The sequence below is a fragment of the Bos indicus genome, chromosome X (assembly GCF_029378745.1).
Source record: "Bos indicus isolate NIAB-ARS_2022 breed Sahiwal x Tharparkar chromosome X, NIAB-ARS_B.indTharparkar_mat_pri_1.0, whole genome shotgun sequence".
Lineage (NCBI taxonomy): Eukaryota > Metazoa > Chordata > Mammalia > Artiodactyla > Bovidae > Bos > Bos indicus.
In genome coordinates this window covers 115,173,244-115,192,126 of record NC_091789.1, presented here as the reverse complement: position 1 = coordinate 115,192,126, position 18,883 = coordinate 115,173,244, and the positions used below count along the sequence as shown (strand labels likewise).

General features: G+C 37.1%; 1 protein-coding gene across 4 annotated transcripts in view; it reads left to right on the top strand.

The window, feature by feature from the left end:
- Positions 1-18,883, top strand: part of CFAP47 (cilia and flagella associated protein 47) — a 562,308-nt gene that overhangs the window by 33,457 nt on the left and 509,968 nt on the right. For 3 of the 4 annotated variants that reach the window (XM_070784977.1, XM_070784976.1, XM_070784975.1), the window contains exons 9-15: positions 3,501-3,690; positions 4,406-4,619; positions 9,452-9,604; positions 10,253-10,439; positions 10,540-10,636; positions 17,277-17,493; positions 17,788-18,029. In XM_070784977.1, coding sequence (XP_070641078.1) covers positions 3,501-3,690; positions 4,406-4,619; positions 9,452-9,604; positions 10,253-10,439; positions 10,540-10,636; positions 17,277-17,493; positions 17,788-18,029 — 1,300 coding nt within the window. The remainder of the gene's footprint in view (positions 1-3,500; positions 3,691-4,405; positions 4,620-9,451; positions 9,605-10,252; positions 10,440-10,539; positions 10,637-17,276; positions 17,494-17,787; positions 18,030-18,883) is intronic. The other variant, XM_070784978.1, reaches the window with a different exon arrangement.

Here is an 18,883-nt window from a genome sequence, read left to right as displayed (position 1 = left end):
CCAATGCATGAAAGTGAAAAGTGAAAGTGAAGTGGCTCAGTTGTGTCTGACTCTTTGTGACCCCATAGACTGTAGCCTACCAGGCTCCTCTGCCCATGGGATTTTCCAGGCAAGAGTACTGGAGTGGGGTGCCATCACCTTCTCCTTGTGTGTGTTACTGAACTCAATTTGATAGTATTTGGTAGAATTTTGCACATATATTCATAAAAGACATTAGTCTGTAGTTTTCTTGAATGCCTTTTTACATTAGAGTGAAACTGGTATCATGGAAGGAGTTAGAAAATGTTATCTTTAATTTTTGAAATACTTTGTGAAGAACTGGTGTTCATTCTTCTTTAAATGTCCAGTAAAAGTCACCATCAAATCCATCTGATTCTGGACTTCTCTTTGTCAGAAGTTTTCAGATTTCTGTTTCAATCTCTAGTTATCCTATGGCTATTCAGATTTTCTGTTTCTTCTAGAACCATGTTCAGAAGTTTGTGTCTTAGGATTTGTCCACGTCATCTAGGTTATCTAATTGGTTGGCACGTGATTATTTATTGTTTTATTATTCTGTCATATTCCTTTTTATTGATGTAGAGTGGTAGTGATATCCTTTCTTTTATTCCTGATTTTAAGAAGTTGAGTTTTTGCTGTTGTTGATTGTGGCTTGGTGAGTCTAGCTCAAATTTTTTTCAATATCGTTAATCATTACAAAGACATAGTTTCAGGTTTGTTGATTTTCTCCATTGCTTTCTAGTCTCTATTTCATGGTTATTCCTTTCCTTTTGTTTGCTTTGTTTACTTCCTTTTGCTCTTCTTTTTTCTATTTCCTAAAATGGAGGTTAGGTTATTGATGAAAGGCCTTTATCTTTTTTTTAATATTTATGCTTACTGCTATAAATCTTGGAGAAGGCAACAGCACCCCACTCCAGTACTCTTGCCTGGAGAATCCCAGGGACAGAGGAGCCTGGTAAGCTGCAGTCCATGGGGTTGCTAAGAGTCAGACATGACTGAGCGACTTTACTTTCACTTTTCACTTTCATGCATTGGAGAAGGAAATGGCAACCCACTCCAGTGTTCTTGCCTGGAGAATCCCAGGGACAGAGGAGCCTGGTGGGCTGCCGTCTATGGGGTCACACAGAGTCGGACATGACTGAAGTGACGCAGCAGCAGCTATAAATCTACTTCTAATCACTTCTTTTGCTGCATCCCATATTTTTTTTCTTTATCTCAAAGTTTTCTCTAATTTCTCTTGAAATTTCTTATTTGACCTATTGGTTACTTAGAAATGTATTATTTAATTTCCACATATTTGTGAGTTTTCTGCATTCTCTTGTCTTTATTTGTTCTTTTAAACAATTTCTATATTGATATGCTCTAGTTTATGAGATGTTCTCATACTGCCTTTAAGTTTTTAGACATGTTTTTCTTCAGTTTTTTGAACATATTTATAATAGTTGACTTATTGTCTTTGTTTAATAACTCTAACAGTTGTGTTTCCTCGGGACAGTTTCTGTTTATTCAGTTCAGTTCATTCACTCAGTCGTGTCTGACTCTTTGCAACCCCATGAATTGCAGCACGCCAGGCCTCCCTGTCCATCACCAACTCCCGGAGTTCACTCAGACTCACGTCCATCTAGTCAGTGACGCCATCCAGCCATCTCATCCTCTGTATTCCCCTTCTCCTCCTGCCCCCAATCCCTCCCAGCATCAGAGTCTTTTCCAATGAGTCAACTCTTTGCATGAGGTGGCCAAAGTACTGGAGTTTCAGCTTTAGCATCAGTCCTTCCAAAGAACACCCAGGACTGATCTCCTTTAGAATGGACTCCTTGCAGTCCAAGGGACTCTCAAGAGTCTTCTCCAACACCACAGTTCAAAAGCATCAATTTATCGGCGCTCAGCTTTCTTCACAGTCCAACTCTCACATCCATACATGACTACTGGAAAAACCATAGCCTTGACTAGACGGACCTTTGTTGGCAAAGTAATGTCTCTGCTTTTGAATATGGTGTCCCGGTTTGCTTCTGCTGCTGCTAAGTCGCTTCAGTTGTGTCCGACTCTGTGTAACCCCATAGATGGCAGCCCACCAGGCTCCCCCATCCCTGGGATTCTCCAGGCAAGAACACTGGAGTGGGTTGCCATTTCCTTCTCAATGCATGAAAGTGAAAAGTGAAAGTCAAGTCGCTCTGTCGTGTCTGACTCTTTCACGACCCCATGGACTGCAGCCTACCAAGGCTCCTCCGCCCATGGGATTTTCCAGGCAAGAGTACTGGAGTGGGGTGCCATTGCCTTCTCTGTATCTAGGTTTAGGTTGGTACAAAAGTAACTGTGATTTCAGACCATGAATTTTAAATCATTATAACTAGGCTGAAATACATCTTTATTAATCAAAATAGAAACCATTGTGATTAACACATTTTGCCAATGAGAAATAAGTTTGTTTATTCCTGTAGCATAAAAATCCATGCTATGAAATTTGACGAACTCTTGGAAAGCATTTTCTGCCTCCTGCTGGTTGTGGAAGTGTTTTCCCTGCAAAAGTTTTCAAGATGCCTGGAGAAGTGGTAGTTGGTTGGCAAGAGGTCAAGTGAATGTGGCGAATGAGGCTAAACTTTGTAGCCTGATTCATTCAACTTTTGAAGTGTTCGTTGTGTGATATTTTAGGTAATTTTCAAATAGCTGAGAAGTTAATTTTGACAATTTTCCCAGTGTTCTCTTTCTGTTTGTGAAGGAGTAACTTTTTAGAGGCCTTTATTCTGCCATTCTGGAAGTATTTCAGTACCATTAATCTTAAATGTTTTTTTAGATAGTTTTCTAATAATGTGTATCTTAAAGATTTGTCAGAGCTGTATATGATGTTTCTAAAGACTTTCACCATCAATAAACTAGCTTGCCTTAAAATTTTGTAAGCAACATTTTCTATTTGCTTTTTATTTTATCCTAACATTTTTCTGTTTTCTTTATACATTTCAGCTGCTATAAGAATATACTGTAGACTATACAGTTTATAAGCAACTGAAATTTATTTCTAATTGTTCTGGAGGCTGGAAATCCTAGATCGGAGTGCTCGCATGGTCAGGTGTGGGCCCTCTTTCTGGGCACAGACTTCTTCTGATATCCTCACATGGTGGAAGGATTAAGGAGCTCTGTGCACCCTCTTTTATAAGGACACTAATCCCATTCAGGCTTCAATCGCCTAATTCTGTTTTATAGAGCATTAGAATTTAACAAAAGTTTCAGAACTTCCCTGGTAATTCAGTAGTTAAGACTCCTTACTTCCACTTCAGGGACATGAGTTCAGTCCCTGGTTGTGGAACTAAGATCATGTATGTTGCATGACATGGCAAAAATAGAAACAGAACAACAACCCAAAACATGAGTTTTAGGGGTTCGCAAATATTACCCAGGGATCGAACCCAAGTCTCCTGCATTGAAGGCAGGTTCTTTACCTGCTGAGTCACAAGGGAAGCCTAAAATATTCAGCCTATAGCAATTGATCACTTTTCTTCTGTTTTCAGAATGTGACATGTTCATTCATTCCACATCAAGTTGGAGTCTTTAAAGTGAAGCAATTTATAGAGATTATTGGCTCAGTGGCAGATGAAAATTTGCAGTCTTCATCACTGAAGCCTTTCCATCATATATATTTATATTTTAATAGTGTCTGCAAGCCTTCTACCAAGAAAGTTGTGATGAAAGTTAATCCTGGTATGCTATTAGGGGCGCTTATCAACTATTAGTTTACTTTTGGTTACTCTAGGATTATCTTAACACATTAATGTTTAGCTGTGTATATCAAATGTGATCTAATCTAATGCTTCTAAACTTTTGCATGTATCTGGGCCTGTAAAAATATGTCACTGTCTTACATCCCATCATTGATGTAAGCAGATCTTTGTTGGAGCCCAAATATTTGAATTTCCAGCATGTTTCCAGTAGATGCTGATGCTGCCATTTTGAAGATCTCACTTTGACTAGCACTGATTTGGTGGTATATAAAATTTATTAAATATTTTAATATTTTATTCTTTTACTTTTTTGTATCTATAATATAAACCATTTTGACCATTCCATAGATTTTCTGATTGCTACTGTTTCAACTAATTCTCAGTTATCTCTTATACATTGAACCATATGAAATTGCTGATATTCAGTTCTCTTTATAAAAATTTCAGTTTCATGTGGGACAACCCAGTCCTTCAAGTTATCAGGTTTTAGTATTTTTGCATGCATTTTTATCACTTATGCATGCATTATTTTACTAAATTGTTTTATGTAGATCCATTTATTAATTATTTGTATTTTCTGAATTTGCTTAGGGATTTAGTTTTAAGTTGGAAGCAGCACTCTAGTGTAATTGTTAATTCATGGAAGTTCAAAAAAAAAAAAACATGTTTAAACTTAATATTCAATTCTCTAACAGGTATATCCCCTTTGGTCAGTAATCCTACGGGACAGTTTGTGGTGAAAGACTTGGTGCAGTACAAGGACCATGCACGTGTTGCGATGCTTCAGTCAACCATGACACGCATTCACAATCATAAGATAAATAAAGAGTTATTAAAGGATGCACTGATAGCCTTTCCCAATGACCGAGCTGCAAGTATCCGGTCTGGAGAAGACCATGAAAATTTCAGGTAATGTGCTATTTAAAAACCTGAAATTTTGTAAGACACAATAACCAGCATGACATGCAGAGACCTTATCAGATCCTATGTAATAAATTAATGATGGTAATAATAATAGTAGTAAAATTTTATTTTCAATTTTTTTTTTTACATTGAAGAAGTTGTTGTGGAATGCTACTCTGTTTCCTTCATCTAACTTTTCATCTCTAATGTGAATGGTTTACCCAATGATTCTTAAAATAAGCTGTTGACAAGTAGAGAAAAATAATAGAAATAATCATATTTGGAAATGTATAAAGTCCTCAGAATAGTCATGTTCATTAATTATGGCTGAGAGCTTGAATTTATCTAAGATAAAACACTTTAAACTGTGATAATCAGTCATTCTCATCTTCATTGTCATTATTGTCTTCATCCTTAGCATCACCTTTGTTCAATCTCCTCAAAGTCACATTTCCAACAACTTTTCCCAAAATGAACTAAAATCTCCCCGGTTATAAGAATTATAAGTCAAAGCTTAGTGAGAATAAATTCAGTCATCCTAACATCTTTATTTTAGCCATTAGCTCAGGAATGGTTTTTATGTATTTGAGGATGAACTGGATTTCTTTTCTGCATTCTTGTATGTTACTGAACAACTGTCTAAACTTGATCATGTCCCATAAAATTCTTTACTTGTCTCTTTACCTTTGGTGAATCTTTAAGCTCACTTACTTTTACAGTTATTTTCTTAAAATACAATTTGATTTTTTATGCCATGATTGTTTTATTATCCACTATTGGAAAATTCTAAGTGTTTATTAATATATAGTCTATTTTATGATTTTATTTTACAAATTCCATCCATATCTGTCTTTTTCTCTCTTTTTGTAGTTGACAAGTACTGTAAAACACACAAGCATGAAGATTATGCAGACTCCACTTTAAATAATTATACAGTATAAGAAAAGGAAAACATGCAAAGATAGCTGTGGAAATAATTTTTAAATGTATTCTTTTCAATTATTTCCAATGCTTATATAAATACATCTATATACATATATAGTGTGTTAATTTAACATTAATACTTTATTGGTAAGGCAGTATTAATCAGATGATCTAAACTACCAGGATTTTTTTTTTTTTTTTTTTTTTTTGAGGAAGGCTAACCTAAGCATTTTATATTTATCCCATGGCCATAATTATACTTTTTCTCTCAATTTACTCTTTTCCATTCTAACAGAAATACAGAATTTGGTTATTTTCCGGTTAGCAATTAGTAGTGAAAATTCAAGTAATGACATTTTACAGTGTATTAACTTGGTAATTATAATTGCTATTTTATTTTTTAATGCATTTTACCTTCTCAACTTTTGAGAAGAAAATAAGGTAAGAATTTTGTCTAGTTTTATTTAATGCAGTATATATCTTGTGTTTAGAATAGTGTGTTATAATAGGCACTCAGTAAATATTTCTTTAATGAATGAGGGGAAATGTCTTATTTACATAGTAATTTTTTTGCCTGTACTTTGCACACTTTAAAAAATCACCTACTCAAAGATTCAGAGGTATTTCTTAAAGTTTATTCTTTAAGGATCTCATAAGCATTTAGATATGTTAGTCACCACCTTTTGTCACTTCAGGCACCTACTCTACTACTTACTTCTAAGTCCTGCCTTTTCTTCTTGCTACAGACAGAGGAACTTCAGATATAGGAATTATTTCTAGATTCTAAAGGTAAAGAATCTACCTGCAATGCAGGAGACCTGGGTTCAGTCCCTGGGTTAGGAAGACCCCCTGGAGCAGGGCATGGCAACCCACTCCAGTATTCTTGCCTGGAGAATTCCATGTACAGAGGAGCCTGGAAGTCTACAGTCTGTGGGGTTGCAAAGAGTTGGACATGACTGAGCAACTAACGCATACAAAGGTAGTTCAAGATCCCAGAGCTTGAAGGGAGATTTAAATATATCAACAACTATCCTTGGAGAAATATCAACAACCTCAGATATGAAGATGGTACCACTCTAATGGCAGAAAACAAAGAGGAACTAAAGAGCCTCTTGATGAGGGTGAAGCAGGAGAGTAAAAAAGCTGGCTTGAAACTCAACATTCAAAACACAAAGATCATGGCATCCAATTCCATCACTTCATGGCAAATAGATGGGGAAAATGTGAAAACAGAGACAAATTTTATTTTCTTGGGCTCCAGCATCACTAAAGACGATGACTGCAGCCATGAAATTAAAAGATATCTGCTCCTTGGAAGGAAAGCTATGACAAACCTAGACAGTATATTAAAAATCAGAGATATCACTTTGCCAACAAAGGTCCATATAGTCAAAGCTGTGGTTTTTCCAGTAGTCATGTATGAATGTGAGAGCTGGATGATAAAGAAAGCTGAGCGCCAAAGAATTGATGCTTTGGAATTGTAGTGTTGGAGAAGACTTTTGAGAGTCCCTTGACTGCAAGGAGATCAAACCAGTCAATCCTAAAGGAAATCAACCCTGAGTATTCATTGGGAGGACTGATGCTGAAGCTGAAGCTCCAATACTTCGGCCACCTGATTTGAAGAGCCAACTCATTTGAAAAAACCCTGATGCTGGGAAAAATTGAGGGCAGGAGGAGAAGCGGGCAGCAGAGAATGAGATGGTTGGATGTCATCACCAGTTCAGTAAGCACGAATTTGAGCAAACTTCAGGAGATAGTGGGCTTCCCTGGCAGCTCAGCTGGTAAATAATCCACCTGCGAAGTGGGAGACCTGGGTTTAATCCCTGGGTTGGGCAGATCCACTGGAGAAGGGATAGGCTACCAACTCCAGTATTATTGGGCTTCCCTGGTGACTCAGACGGTAAAGAATGTGCCTACGATTCAGGAGACCTGGGTTCGATCCCTGGGTGGGAAAGATCCCCTGGAGAAGGGAACGGCTACCCACTCCAGTATTCTGGCTTGGAGAATTCCATGGACTGTATAGTCCGGGTCACAGAGTCGGACACCACTGAGCAACTTTCACTTTCACTTTCCAGGAGATAGTGAAGGGCAGGGAAGCTTGGCATGCTGCAAAGAGTCAGACAGGACTTAGTGACTGAACAACAACAGTCTTTGAGTAGCAAAGCATTTGTTTCTCTCTTATTGCTTCACTCTCTTAAAGAGTTTAACTCAGTTAAAAAAGTCTTACTGTAACCACTGAGGAATTATTGAAAACAGGAAGAAATATTAGATTAAATTTCATTTGACTGTGTAAGACTACTAGGTTTATACTTATGATTTAATTATTGAGAGTGATAATCTCAATAATTAATAATATTTGCTGAAGACTGAGGTAGCCTACGGCCAAATGATATGAATAATTGTACTTCTTATTTTTATGGAAAGTATGTGGTAAGCCAAAGTAAAAGCATGAACATAGTTGAGTGAATATTAGATATTGAGTAGTTTGTAGTTCTTTTTTGGATTTTTTCTTTGTATAGGTTTGTTGTTGATGGTTACTTTATAAACTCTGAAATATTAAGAAAGCAGCATAATTTTAAAAAAGGATTCCTTATTCTTTCTATATAATTTTTTTTTTCTGGTTTTGAATACAGTGGTCTAAAAGTAATTAACTATTAGGAAACACTAATAAGATTCAGATCTAATTCCGTCTGTAACCTCAGTTCAGTTCAGTCGCTCAGTTGTGTCTGACTCTTTGCGACCCCATGAATCGCAGCACTGGTCTCCTTTAGGATGGACAGGTTGGATCTCCTTGCACTCCAAGGGACTCTCAAGAGTCTTTTCCAACACAACAGTTCAAAAGCATCAATTCTTTTGCACTCAGCTTTCTTTATGGTCCAACTTTCACATGCATACACGACTATTGGAAAAACCATAGCTTTGACTAGATGGACTTTTGTTGGCAAACTAATGTCTCTGCTTTTTAATATGCTGTCTAGGTTGGTCATAACTTTTCTTCCAAGGAGTAAGCATCTTTTAATTTCATGGCTACAATCACCATCTGCAGTGATTTTGGAGCCCCCCAAAATAAAGTCTGTCACCGTTTCCACCGTTTCCCCATCTATTTGCCATGAAGTGATGGGACTAGATGCCATGATCTTAGTTTTCTGAATGTTGAGCTTTAAGCCAACCTTTTCACTCCCCTCTTTCACTTTCATCAAGAGGCTCTTTAGTTCTTCACTTTCTGCCATAAGGGTGGTGTCAGCTGCACATCTGAGGTTATTGATATTTCTCCCGGCAATCTTGATTCCAGCTTGTGCTTCCTCCAGCCCAGCATTTCTCACAATGTACTCTGCATATCAGTTAAATATGCAGGGTGACAATATGCAGACTTGACGTACTCCTTTTCCTATTTGGAACCAGTCTGCTGTTCCATGTCCAGTTCTAACTGTTGCTTCCTGACCTGCATACAGGTTTCTCAAGAGACAGGTCAGATGGTCTTGTATTCCCATCTCTTTCAGAATTTTCCACAGTTTATTGTGATCCACACAGTCAAAGGCTTTGGCATAGTCAGTAAAGCATAAATAGATGTTTTTCTAGAACTCTCTTTCTTTTTCAATGATCCAGCAGATGTAGTAACCTGGAACTGCCCAAATTATTACCTCCTTGACTAATACCCCAAGAATAGGTGGTATTACATCCCAATGACCTTAGAGATTTTCTGTCATTAGTTTATGAAGAAAATTAGACATAATTTTAATCCTACATGTAATAATGTCTCCGTATATAATAGGATATGAGGACAATATCAGGACAGGACAAAGTCTGTGCCCAACTCCTGGTATAGGAGGCACTCAATAAAAATACTGATTGAATAAATGCACATGTATATTTATGTAATACATAAATATTAACATGACTTCTTCATATTCTAGGACGATTTTCACAAAGATTCCAAGATATAATTATGTGGATCCTGATTTTGCATATACTAAATTTGAAAAAATAGTAAAGAAATCTCATGATAACTATTATGTGGAATACATTAAATTTTTAAGAAATGTGCGCCTACAGAAAGAAGCACACAGGTAAACTTCACTTTCTCAAACAATATGAAACAAACAGATCATGGTACCTGTAAAGCCAGAGTTTTTTTCTTTAGGTTCTTTTTCATGATTTAAAGGATGTTTTTATGTATGAAAATAACAAAACATTGAACTACTTAAACTGCATTTATTTCCTTTTTTACTTTTGATTTGGGAATGTCTTAGATGGACTTCCCTAGAAGCATATTATGAGACAGGAGTTCCAGCACATGTGATTTTTGGAGGATGTTCTTTTGGGAGAAACGTGTACAATGTGAGGAAGCAGGATAGGGCAGGAGAGGGAGCTCAGAACTAATGTGTTTCAAATAAAGTTTACTCTCAGACTGATGCCTGCAGTTTCTTGGGCCTTGTTGTTCCTGCCTTGAGTCAAAGGAACTTTTGTGCTCCATATCAGTCATTGCCTGTGAACTGTCATTGGGTATGGTAGGGTGGGTATAACTTTATTGGGGTGGTATTTGAGAATGGGGTCCTCTTAACAGAGGGCAATTTTATGTGGAAAGTACTTTTGCCTGCTTCAGTGGATCTCAGTGGGTCAGTAACAGCATCTAATATGGGGAATATTTGAATTTACTGATGTATATCTTTTCTAAAAGACTTAGCCTCAATTAGTTATTATTATAATTTCCCTAGGAAGCACATATACTCATATAATGACATAGACATAGGATTACATCCTGCATCTGGTCTAAAATCACCCACTGTCTCAGAAGTGGAAAGGGAAGAGGAGTTACCTTCAACACAGTATTGGATCAAACACAACCAATTGCTGAGAACCAGAAATATAGCAGTCAAGGAGACAAAGTCTCTGAGAAGAAAGGCATGTGCAATATTTCACATTTGATTATACCATGATAATTCTTAAAATATCTTTTGCTAGTATTGAATAGTTAATTTTGGAATAATGTGATTTCTCACAGGTTCTTAAAGGACTTAAATCAGACCCATCCACACCCCATGAAAAACATGATTGCAGCTTAACTTTGACACCAAAGCAAATTTATCAAGTAATTGTTGGTAAGAATCTATAAAAACTTACTGAAGTCTTTTTAAAAAATAGATTTATTGAAGTATAATTCATATTTCATAAAATTCACCAGGTCAAAGCATGCAAATCAGTGAATTTCAGTGAATTTACAGGTTTATTCAGCCATCATCACAATTCAGTTTTTACAATGATGCCATCACCCTCTATCACTGTTATGCTGTTACTTCCAGTTCCCACCCCTAACCCCAGGCAACCATTAATTAGCTTTCTGTCACTATAGATTTGCCCATTCTGAACATTTCATGTAAAAGGAATCACATAATATGTGGTCTCTCTTACATTACTTCTTTTACTTAGCATAATGTTCGTAAGATCCATCCCTGTAATGTTAGGTATAAATATTTTGTTTGTTGTTATGCATAAATAGTATCTCATTTTATTAGGAATGGGCTTCCCTGGTGGCTCAGCTGGTAAAGAATCTGCCCACAATGCAGGAGACCCTGGTTTGATTCCTGGGTCAGGAAGATACACTGGAGAAGGGATAGGCTATCCTCTCCAGTATTCTTGGGCTTCCCTGGTGGCTCAGCTGGTAAAGAATCTGCCTGCAATGTGGAAGACCTAGGCTTGATCCCTGGGTTGGGAATACTCCCTGGAGTAGGGCATGGCAACGCACTCCAGTATTCTTGCCTGGACAATCCCCATGGACAGAGGAGCCTACAGTCCAAAGAGATGGATATGACTGAGCAACTAAGCACACACACATTTTGTTCACCCATTTACAGTTGAGGGACACTGAGCTGTTTCCAGTTTGAGGCTATTGTGAATAATGCTGCTTTAAATAGTCACATATAATTCTTTGAGTGAACATATGTTTTTATTTCTTTTGGTTAGATTCCTATGAGTAGAATTGCTGACTGGTATGGTAACTGGTTCCAAATTGGGAAAGGAGTACGTCAAGGCTGTATAGTGTCACCCTGCTTATTTAACTTATATGCAGAGTACATCATGCAAAGCGCTGGGCTGGATGAAGCACAAGCTGGAATCAAGATTGCTGGGAGAAATATCAATAATTTCAGATAGACACCACCCTTATGGCAGAAAGTGAAGAACAACTAAAGAGCCTCTTGATGAAAGTGAAAGAGGAGAGTGAAAAAGTTGGCTTAAAGCTCAACATTCAGAGAACTAAGATCATGGCATCCAGTCTCATTACTTCATGGCAAAGAGATGGGGAAACAGTGAGAGGCTTTATTTTGGGGGGCTCCAAAATCACTGCAGATGGTGACTATAGCCATGAAATTAAAAGATGCTTGCTACTTGAAAGAAAAGCTATGATCAACCTAGACCACATATTAAAAAGCAGAGATATTACTTTGCTAACTAAAGTCCATCTAGTCAAAGTTATGGTTTTTCCAGTAGTCATTTATGGAATGTGAGAGTTGGACTGTAAAGAACGCTGAGTGCCGAAGAATTGATGCTTTTGAACTGTGGTGTTGGAGAAGATTCTTGAGAGTCCCTTGGACTGCAAGGAGATCAAACCAGTCACTCCTAAAGGAAATCAGTCCTGAATATTCATTGGAAGGACTGATATTGAGGCTGAAACTCCAGTACTTTGGCCAGCTGGTGTGAACAACTGACTCATTGGAAAAGATCCTGATGCTGGGCAAGATTGAAGGCAGGAGGAGAAGGGGACAACAGAGGATGAGATGGTTGGATGGCATCACCGACTGATGGACATGAGTTTGAGTAAACTCCGGCAGTGGGTGATGGACAGGGAAGTCTGGAGTGCTGCAGTCCATGGGGTTGCAAAAAGTCAGACACGACTGAGAGACTGAACTGAACTGATGGTAACTTTGTGTGTAACTTTTAATGAAATTGCCAAAACTTTTCTGTAGTGACTGCACTAGGTTGCAATCCCTCCAACAGTTGTTCAGTCACTAAGTTGTGTCATACTCTTTGCGACCCCCTGGACTACAACATACCAGACTCTTCTGTTGTCCACTATCTCACAGTTTGCTCAAATTCATGTCCATTGAGTTGGTGATGCTATCTAACCATCTCATCCTCACCTGTCCCCTTCTCCTCCTGCTTCAGTCTTTACCAGCATCAGGGTCTTTTCCAATGAGTCGGTTGTTCCTATCAGGTAGCCAAAGTATTGGAGCTTCAATAACCATCTTTCTAATGAATGTGCAGGGTTGATTTCCTTTAGGATTGACTGGTTTAATCTCCTTGAAATGCAAGGGACTCTCAAGAGTGTTCTCCATAACCACAATACAAAAGCATCAATTCTTCGCCTCTCAGCCTTCTTTATGGTCTGACTCACATCCGTACATGACTACTGGACGCACCATAGCTTTGACTACATTTCAGCAAAGTGAAATCTCTGATTTTTAATACACTGTCTAGGTTTGTCATAACTTTTCTTTCAAGGAGCAAGTGTCTTTTAATTTAATGAATGCAGTGTTTTGGAGCCCAAGAAAATAAAGTCTGTCACTGTTTCCATTGTTTCCCCATCTATTTTCCATGAAGTAATGGGATTGGATGTCATCCATGATCTTAGTTTTTTGAATGTTGAGTTTCAAGCCAGCTTTTTCACTCTCTTCTTTCACCCTCATCAAGAGGCTCTTTAGTTCCTCTTTACTTTCTGCCATTAGAGTGGTATCATCGCCATACCAGAGGTTGTTGATATGTATATCAGGGTTGCAGTTTCTCCAGGTTTTCACCAACAATTGTTATTTTCTGTCTTTTTGATTACAGCCATGCTAGTGGGTGCAAAATGTTCTCTCATTGTGCTTTTGATTTGCATTTTCTTTTTGACAAAGTGTTGAATATATATTGATGTATTTACTTAGAGATACAACTATTTAAATTGTATATCTTATTTGGAGAAACGTCTTTCCCCAATTTTTAATTTGGATGTTTGCCTCCTCAGTATAGAGTTTAATAATTGTTTATGTATTTTGAATACACATCTTTTTTCAGATATGATTTCCAAATATTTTCCCTAAATCTGTGGCTTTTTTTTTATTTTCTTAATAATGTTATTTAAAGCACAGCAATTATTAAACAAAATTGAATTAGCTTATTTTTTTTCATTTCATTGATCATGCTTTTAATATCATGCCCAACAATCTTTAGCTAGCCCAATTCGCAAATATTTTCTCCTAAACATTTTGTATTTTTAGATCTTATGTTTAGGACTACAATTCCTTTTAATGTTTTTTAAAATTTTTGTTTATGGTAAGAGTTAAGAGTCTAAATTCATATTGTTATATGTGGATATTCAGTTGTCCCAGCACCATTTGTTGAAAATACTATCATTTCTTATTGAATTGCCTTGGCACCTTTTTCAAAAATCAAATGACCAAATATGTCAAGGCTTGTTCTGGAGTCTTTATTCTGTTCCATTGATCTGTATGTCTATTCTAGTGGCAGTTCTACACTGTCAGTAAGTAGCTTTCTGATAAGTTTTGAAATCATTAAGTGTAAGTCTTCCAAATTAGCTCATCCTATTCAGGATTGCTCTGGCAATCCTAAGTATAAATTGAATCTTATTAGCCACACTTTGTCTTTCTTGTTCTTGGATCTCTGTCTTAATATTTCTAGCATACCTCTGTATTATTTGCCTCAACCAGTACTTAAACCTCATGATTCATGGAATGTTGAGGAAGAGTACTAAGGAAGTTCTTGCCTGAGTACTGGAGGATAATTATTACTAGTTAAAGCAATACTCTGGACCCAGGTAACATTCATAAAAGAAGGATCTGGAAGCACCAGTCTGTTTTAAGGTAACTTCCTTGCAGAGTAGAGCTTGAGAAAATTATAAGAATATGAAAAATTGTCTATTACCTAATGAGGTAAAATTTACTATATCTGACATCCAAGTAAATATTACAACACATAAAAATAATCAGGGAAATATAAGCCATAATAAATAGAATTATTAACCAGTTAAATCATTAATACTGATACTTATGTTAAAATTATCAGACAATGACACTGAAACTGTATTCCTTTTATTCAAAAAGTTATGCAGAGACATAAAGGATATGCAAAAATGATCCAAAGAATATACAGATTCACCACAATTCCAACCAAAATCCCATCAGGATCTTTTGTAGAAATTGACAGGCTCATTTTAAAATTAACATAGGAATACAAAGTAGTTAGAATAGTCAAAAAAATTTTGGAAAAGGAAAATGTGTTGAAGATAATACACTGCTTGATTTCAAGATATATTAGTAAGCAAAACCATATGTTATTGGCATAAATATAGACCAATGACTGATACATATGGTTCAGAAATAGATCTGTGTATATTGGACAGCTGCCTTTTGACAAAGGTGCAAATGCAGTATGGTGCAGAAAACCTAGTCTTTGCAATAAATAGTGCTGGGACAGAGGAGTCACAAGCCAAAAAAAACAACGACAAAAAAAAAAAAAAAAAAAAAAAAACCACTTGAATTTGTGGTCATACCTAACTGTTGATATGCCAAAAGTAAATCAAAATAGATAGATCATTAAGTCATATGCTTCCTTCCTTATAAAAGATATAACAACAAATATGCACATGGAAAGAGATGTACCATTGTTCATTGCTGTTGTTGTTCAGTCACTAAATCATGTCCAGCTCTTTGCGACCCCATGAACTACAGCATGTCAGACCTCCCTGTCCCTTACCATCTCCTGTAATTCATCCAAGTTCATGTCCATTGAATCAGTGATGCCATCCAACCATCTCATCCTCTGCTGCCCTTTTCTCCTTTTGCCTTCAATCTTTCCCAGCATCAGGGTCTTTTCCAATGAGTCAGCTGTTCACATCAGTGGCCAAAGTATTGGAGCTTCAGCTTTAGCAGTAGTCCTTCCAATGAGTATTCAGGGTTAATTTCCCTTATGATTGATTGGCTTGATCTCCTTGCAGTCCAAGGGACTCTCAAGCATCTTCTCCAGTACCACAATTCGAAAGCATTAGTTCTTCAGCATTCAGCCTTCTTTATGGTCCAACTCTCACATCCATATATGACTACTGGGAAACTATGGCTTTGACTGTATGGACCTTTGTTGGCAAAGTGATGTGTTTACATTTTAACACACTGTTTAGGCTTCACATGGCCTTCCTTCCAAGAAGCAAGCATCTTCTATTTTTGTGGCTGAAGTCACCATTCACAGTGATTTTGGAGCTCAAGAAGAGAAAATTTGTCACTGCTTCCACTTTTTCCCCTTCTATATTTGTCATGAAGTGATAGTTAGCACTGGATGCCATGATCTTTGTTTTTTAACATTCATTGTTAGGGAAACACAAAATAAAACCAAAATGAGATACTGCTATATAAATCTATTAGAATGGCTAAAAAACTTACCAGTTCAATTGTTGTTGAAGATTTGGGGAAACTGAGACTCTTGTATACTGCTAGTGGGAATGTGAAATTAAATTGGGTTGGCCAAAAAGTTCTTTTGGGTTTTTCCCTAAGATATTATAGAAAAGTCAGAACAAACTTTTTGGCCAACTCAATACAACCATTTTGAAGTTTGGCAGTTTCTTATACATTTAAGCACACATCTACCATATTATCCATTCATTATACTCCTAAATATCTAAAGGAAATGAAGGTATATTTTAAATAAAATACTTGTTTGCAAATATTTTAGCATCCTTAATTTTAATAGGCCATACCTGGGAAGAGTCCAAGTGGTAACAGGTGATGTGTAAACATTCACCTATAATGGACTGGTGCTGTTGCTGCTAAGTCGCTTCAGTCGTGTCCGACTCTGTGCGACCCCAGAGACGGCAGCCCACCAGGCTCCGCCGTCCCTGGGATTCTCCAGGCAAGAGCACAGGACTGGGTTGCCATTTCCTTCTCCAATGCATGACAGTGAAAAGTGAAAGTGAAGTCGCTCAGTCATGTCCGATCCTCAGCGACCCCATGGACTACAGCCTATCAGACTCCTCCATCCATGGGATTTTCCAGGCAAGAGGACTGGAGTGGGGTGCCATTGCCTTCTCCGTAATGGACTGCTACTTAGTAAAAAGAATAGACTATTGACACATGAAACATCTTAAATGGATCTCCAGAGAACTTGCTGAATGAAAGAAATCAGAGGAAAAAACACACTTTCTATATTATTCCACTCATATTAAAGTCTGGAAAATGCAACCTGATCTATCGTGACATAAAGCAAATGAGTGGTTGTCTGGAAAGGGGGAATACAGAGGATGGTGGTAGGGAGAAACTATGAAAAGGTACAAGAATACTTTTTGGAGTTATATAAAAACTTTGGGCATTTAAAGAGAAAAACAAAATTTAAATAATGAGTCATGGGAAAGTTGCCAGTTTCTGTAAATTCTGGATAAGTGAACATAGATGCATTCATGAGAGTGGAGAGGGTGTTGGAGTATGCAAATTTGTGTACTGAGATGAGTTATAATTAGTGATAGTAATTTTGTCATGTAATTTTCCATATCAGAATCTATTTGAATTTTGGCCAATAACCTCTAACCATCAAGTTATGAACATCTTTATAAAACACTCTCTTAATAATTTCTGATATTATAGTATTTTAAGTGCTATTTTAAATGAATTAATCGATCAAAATATAGTGTGAATACTTGCAAAAATAAGTCAATGAATACATTTTTCAGCAATTAAACTTAGTAACTTTTTGTTTTTTCAGGGCCCTCTGTCCTTAACTTTGGTGATGTTTGTGTGAACTCAACAAATACTCATCTACTACATATTATTAATATGCTACCAATTCACATTCTGATGCAATTAGATGTCAGTTTGGAAGAACTTAAGAAAACCAGCCAATTTTCATATGTGATTCCACCTACAACTAATACTTATATTTCAGTGATATTTGAATCTCCCACCATTGGAAAATTTTGGAAGTAGGATTTATTTTCAAATTTCTATTTGCTAGAATCAAAAATGTCCTTTTGTGTATTTGCCCCAATTATTTTTGTATATGTCATATTTGGTTCTAAAAGGTAGGAACTATATGTGCAGCAATTTGTGGATTCATATTTCAGTGTAATTACCTTTCATAATTATTTTGATTTATTTTTTTTACTAAGAATTGTGGATATCAATCCATAATATATGCATTTTTACATGTACCTGAAGTCTGTCATTCAGTTAAGAGCTGTTATCCATTCAATCTGGATGCTTTTGCTGTGTTACAGGTCTTTCACCTTCACAGTGAACAATATGCCTGGTGGACACATCCTAGTGATGGCAGTTGTCCTGCCAGTAAGACTTCAGCTATCTTCTAATGAGCTGATACTGAGACCACGAGGCTTCTTGGTGAAAACATGTTTTAGGGGGACGGTTAGGATGTATAATCATCAGAATTACTTTGTCAAATTTGAATGGCAACCAATAAATACAGGAAAGGGGATGGCATTTTCCATTCGTCCAGCTAAAGGTAAGTTTATTCTGTTTGTTTGATTTAGACATTCATTTATTCGTGTGTTCAGGCCTTAGTTATATCTTAAGTGTATACTGCATAAAGGTGCTAAGAATGTATAAGTACATCACATATGATCTTGTGACAATGGGACATTCCTGCCCTCTTAGCTTCCCTGTGTCCTTTCCTCCCCCTCCCTCCCTCTTTATATCTAATTTAGGAATAGTCTTCATTTGAGATCTAAGTAGACTATACTTCAGATCACAAAGGAGTCCTGGCATTTAGAATTCTTGTCTTAGGTGATTTTCCTGGGAAAATCATTTCCAAATCATGACTTTTGTATAACTCTACTGGCACAGTGCTAAAGAATTTGCCTACAATACAGGAGATGCATGAGATGTGGATTTGATCCCTGGTTTGGGAAGATCCCCTGGAGGAGGAAAATGCATCCTACTCCAGTATTCTTGCCTGAAAAATCCCATGGACAGAGGAGCCTAGCAGGCTACAGTCTATAGAGTCGCAAAGATTCAGACATGACTGAGTGTGCACCAGTGTTGTTAATGGGGAGTGTTATAAACAAGCTTGAGTATTAATTTAAGGGGCTTTCCTGGTGGCTCAGATGGTAAAGAATCTGCTGGTAATGCAGGAGACCCAGGCTCAATCCCTGGGTTGGGAAGATCCCCTGGAGAAAGAAATGGCAACCCACTCCAGTATTCTTGCCTGTATAATTCCATGGACAGAGGAGCCTGGCAGGCTACACCCCTTGGGATCACAAAGAGTTGGACACTAAGTGACTGAACACTTTAATACTTCACTTAATTTTAGGGCAGATATATTCAGAGATGGTAACAACAAGTGGAGGAGGAGGACTG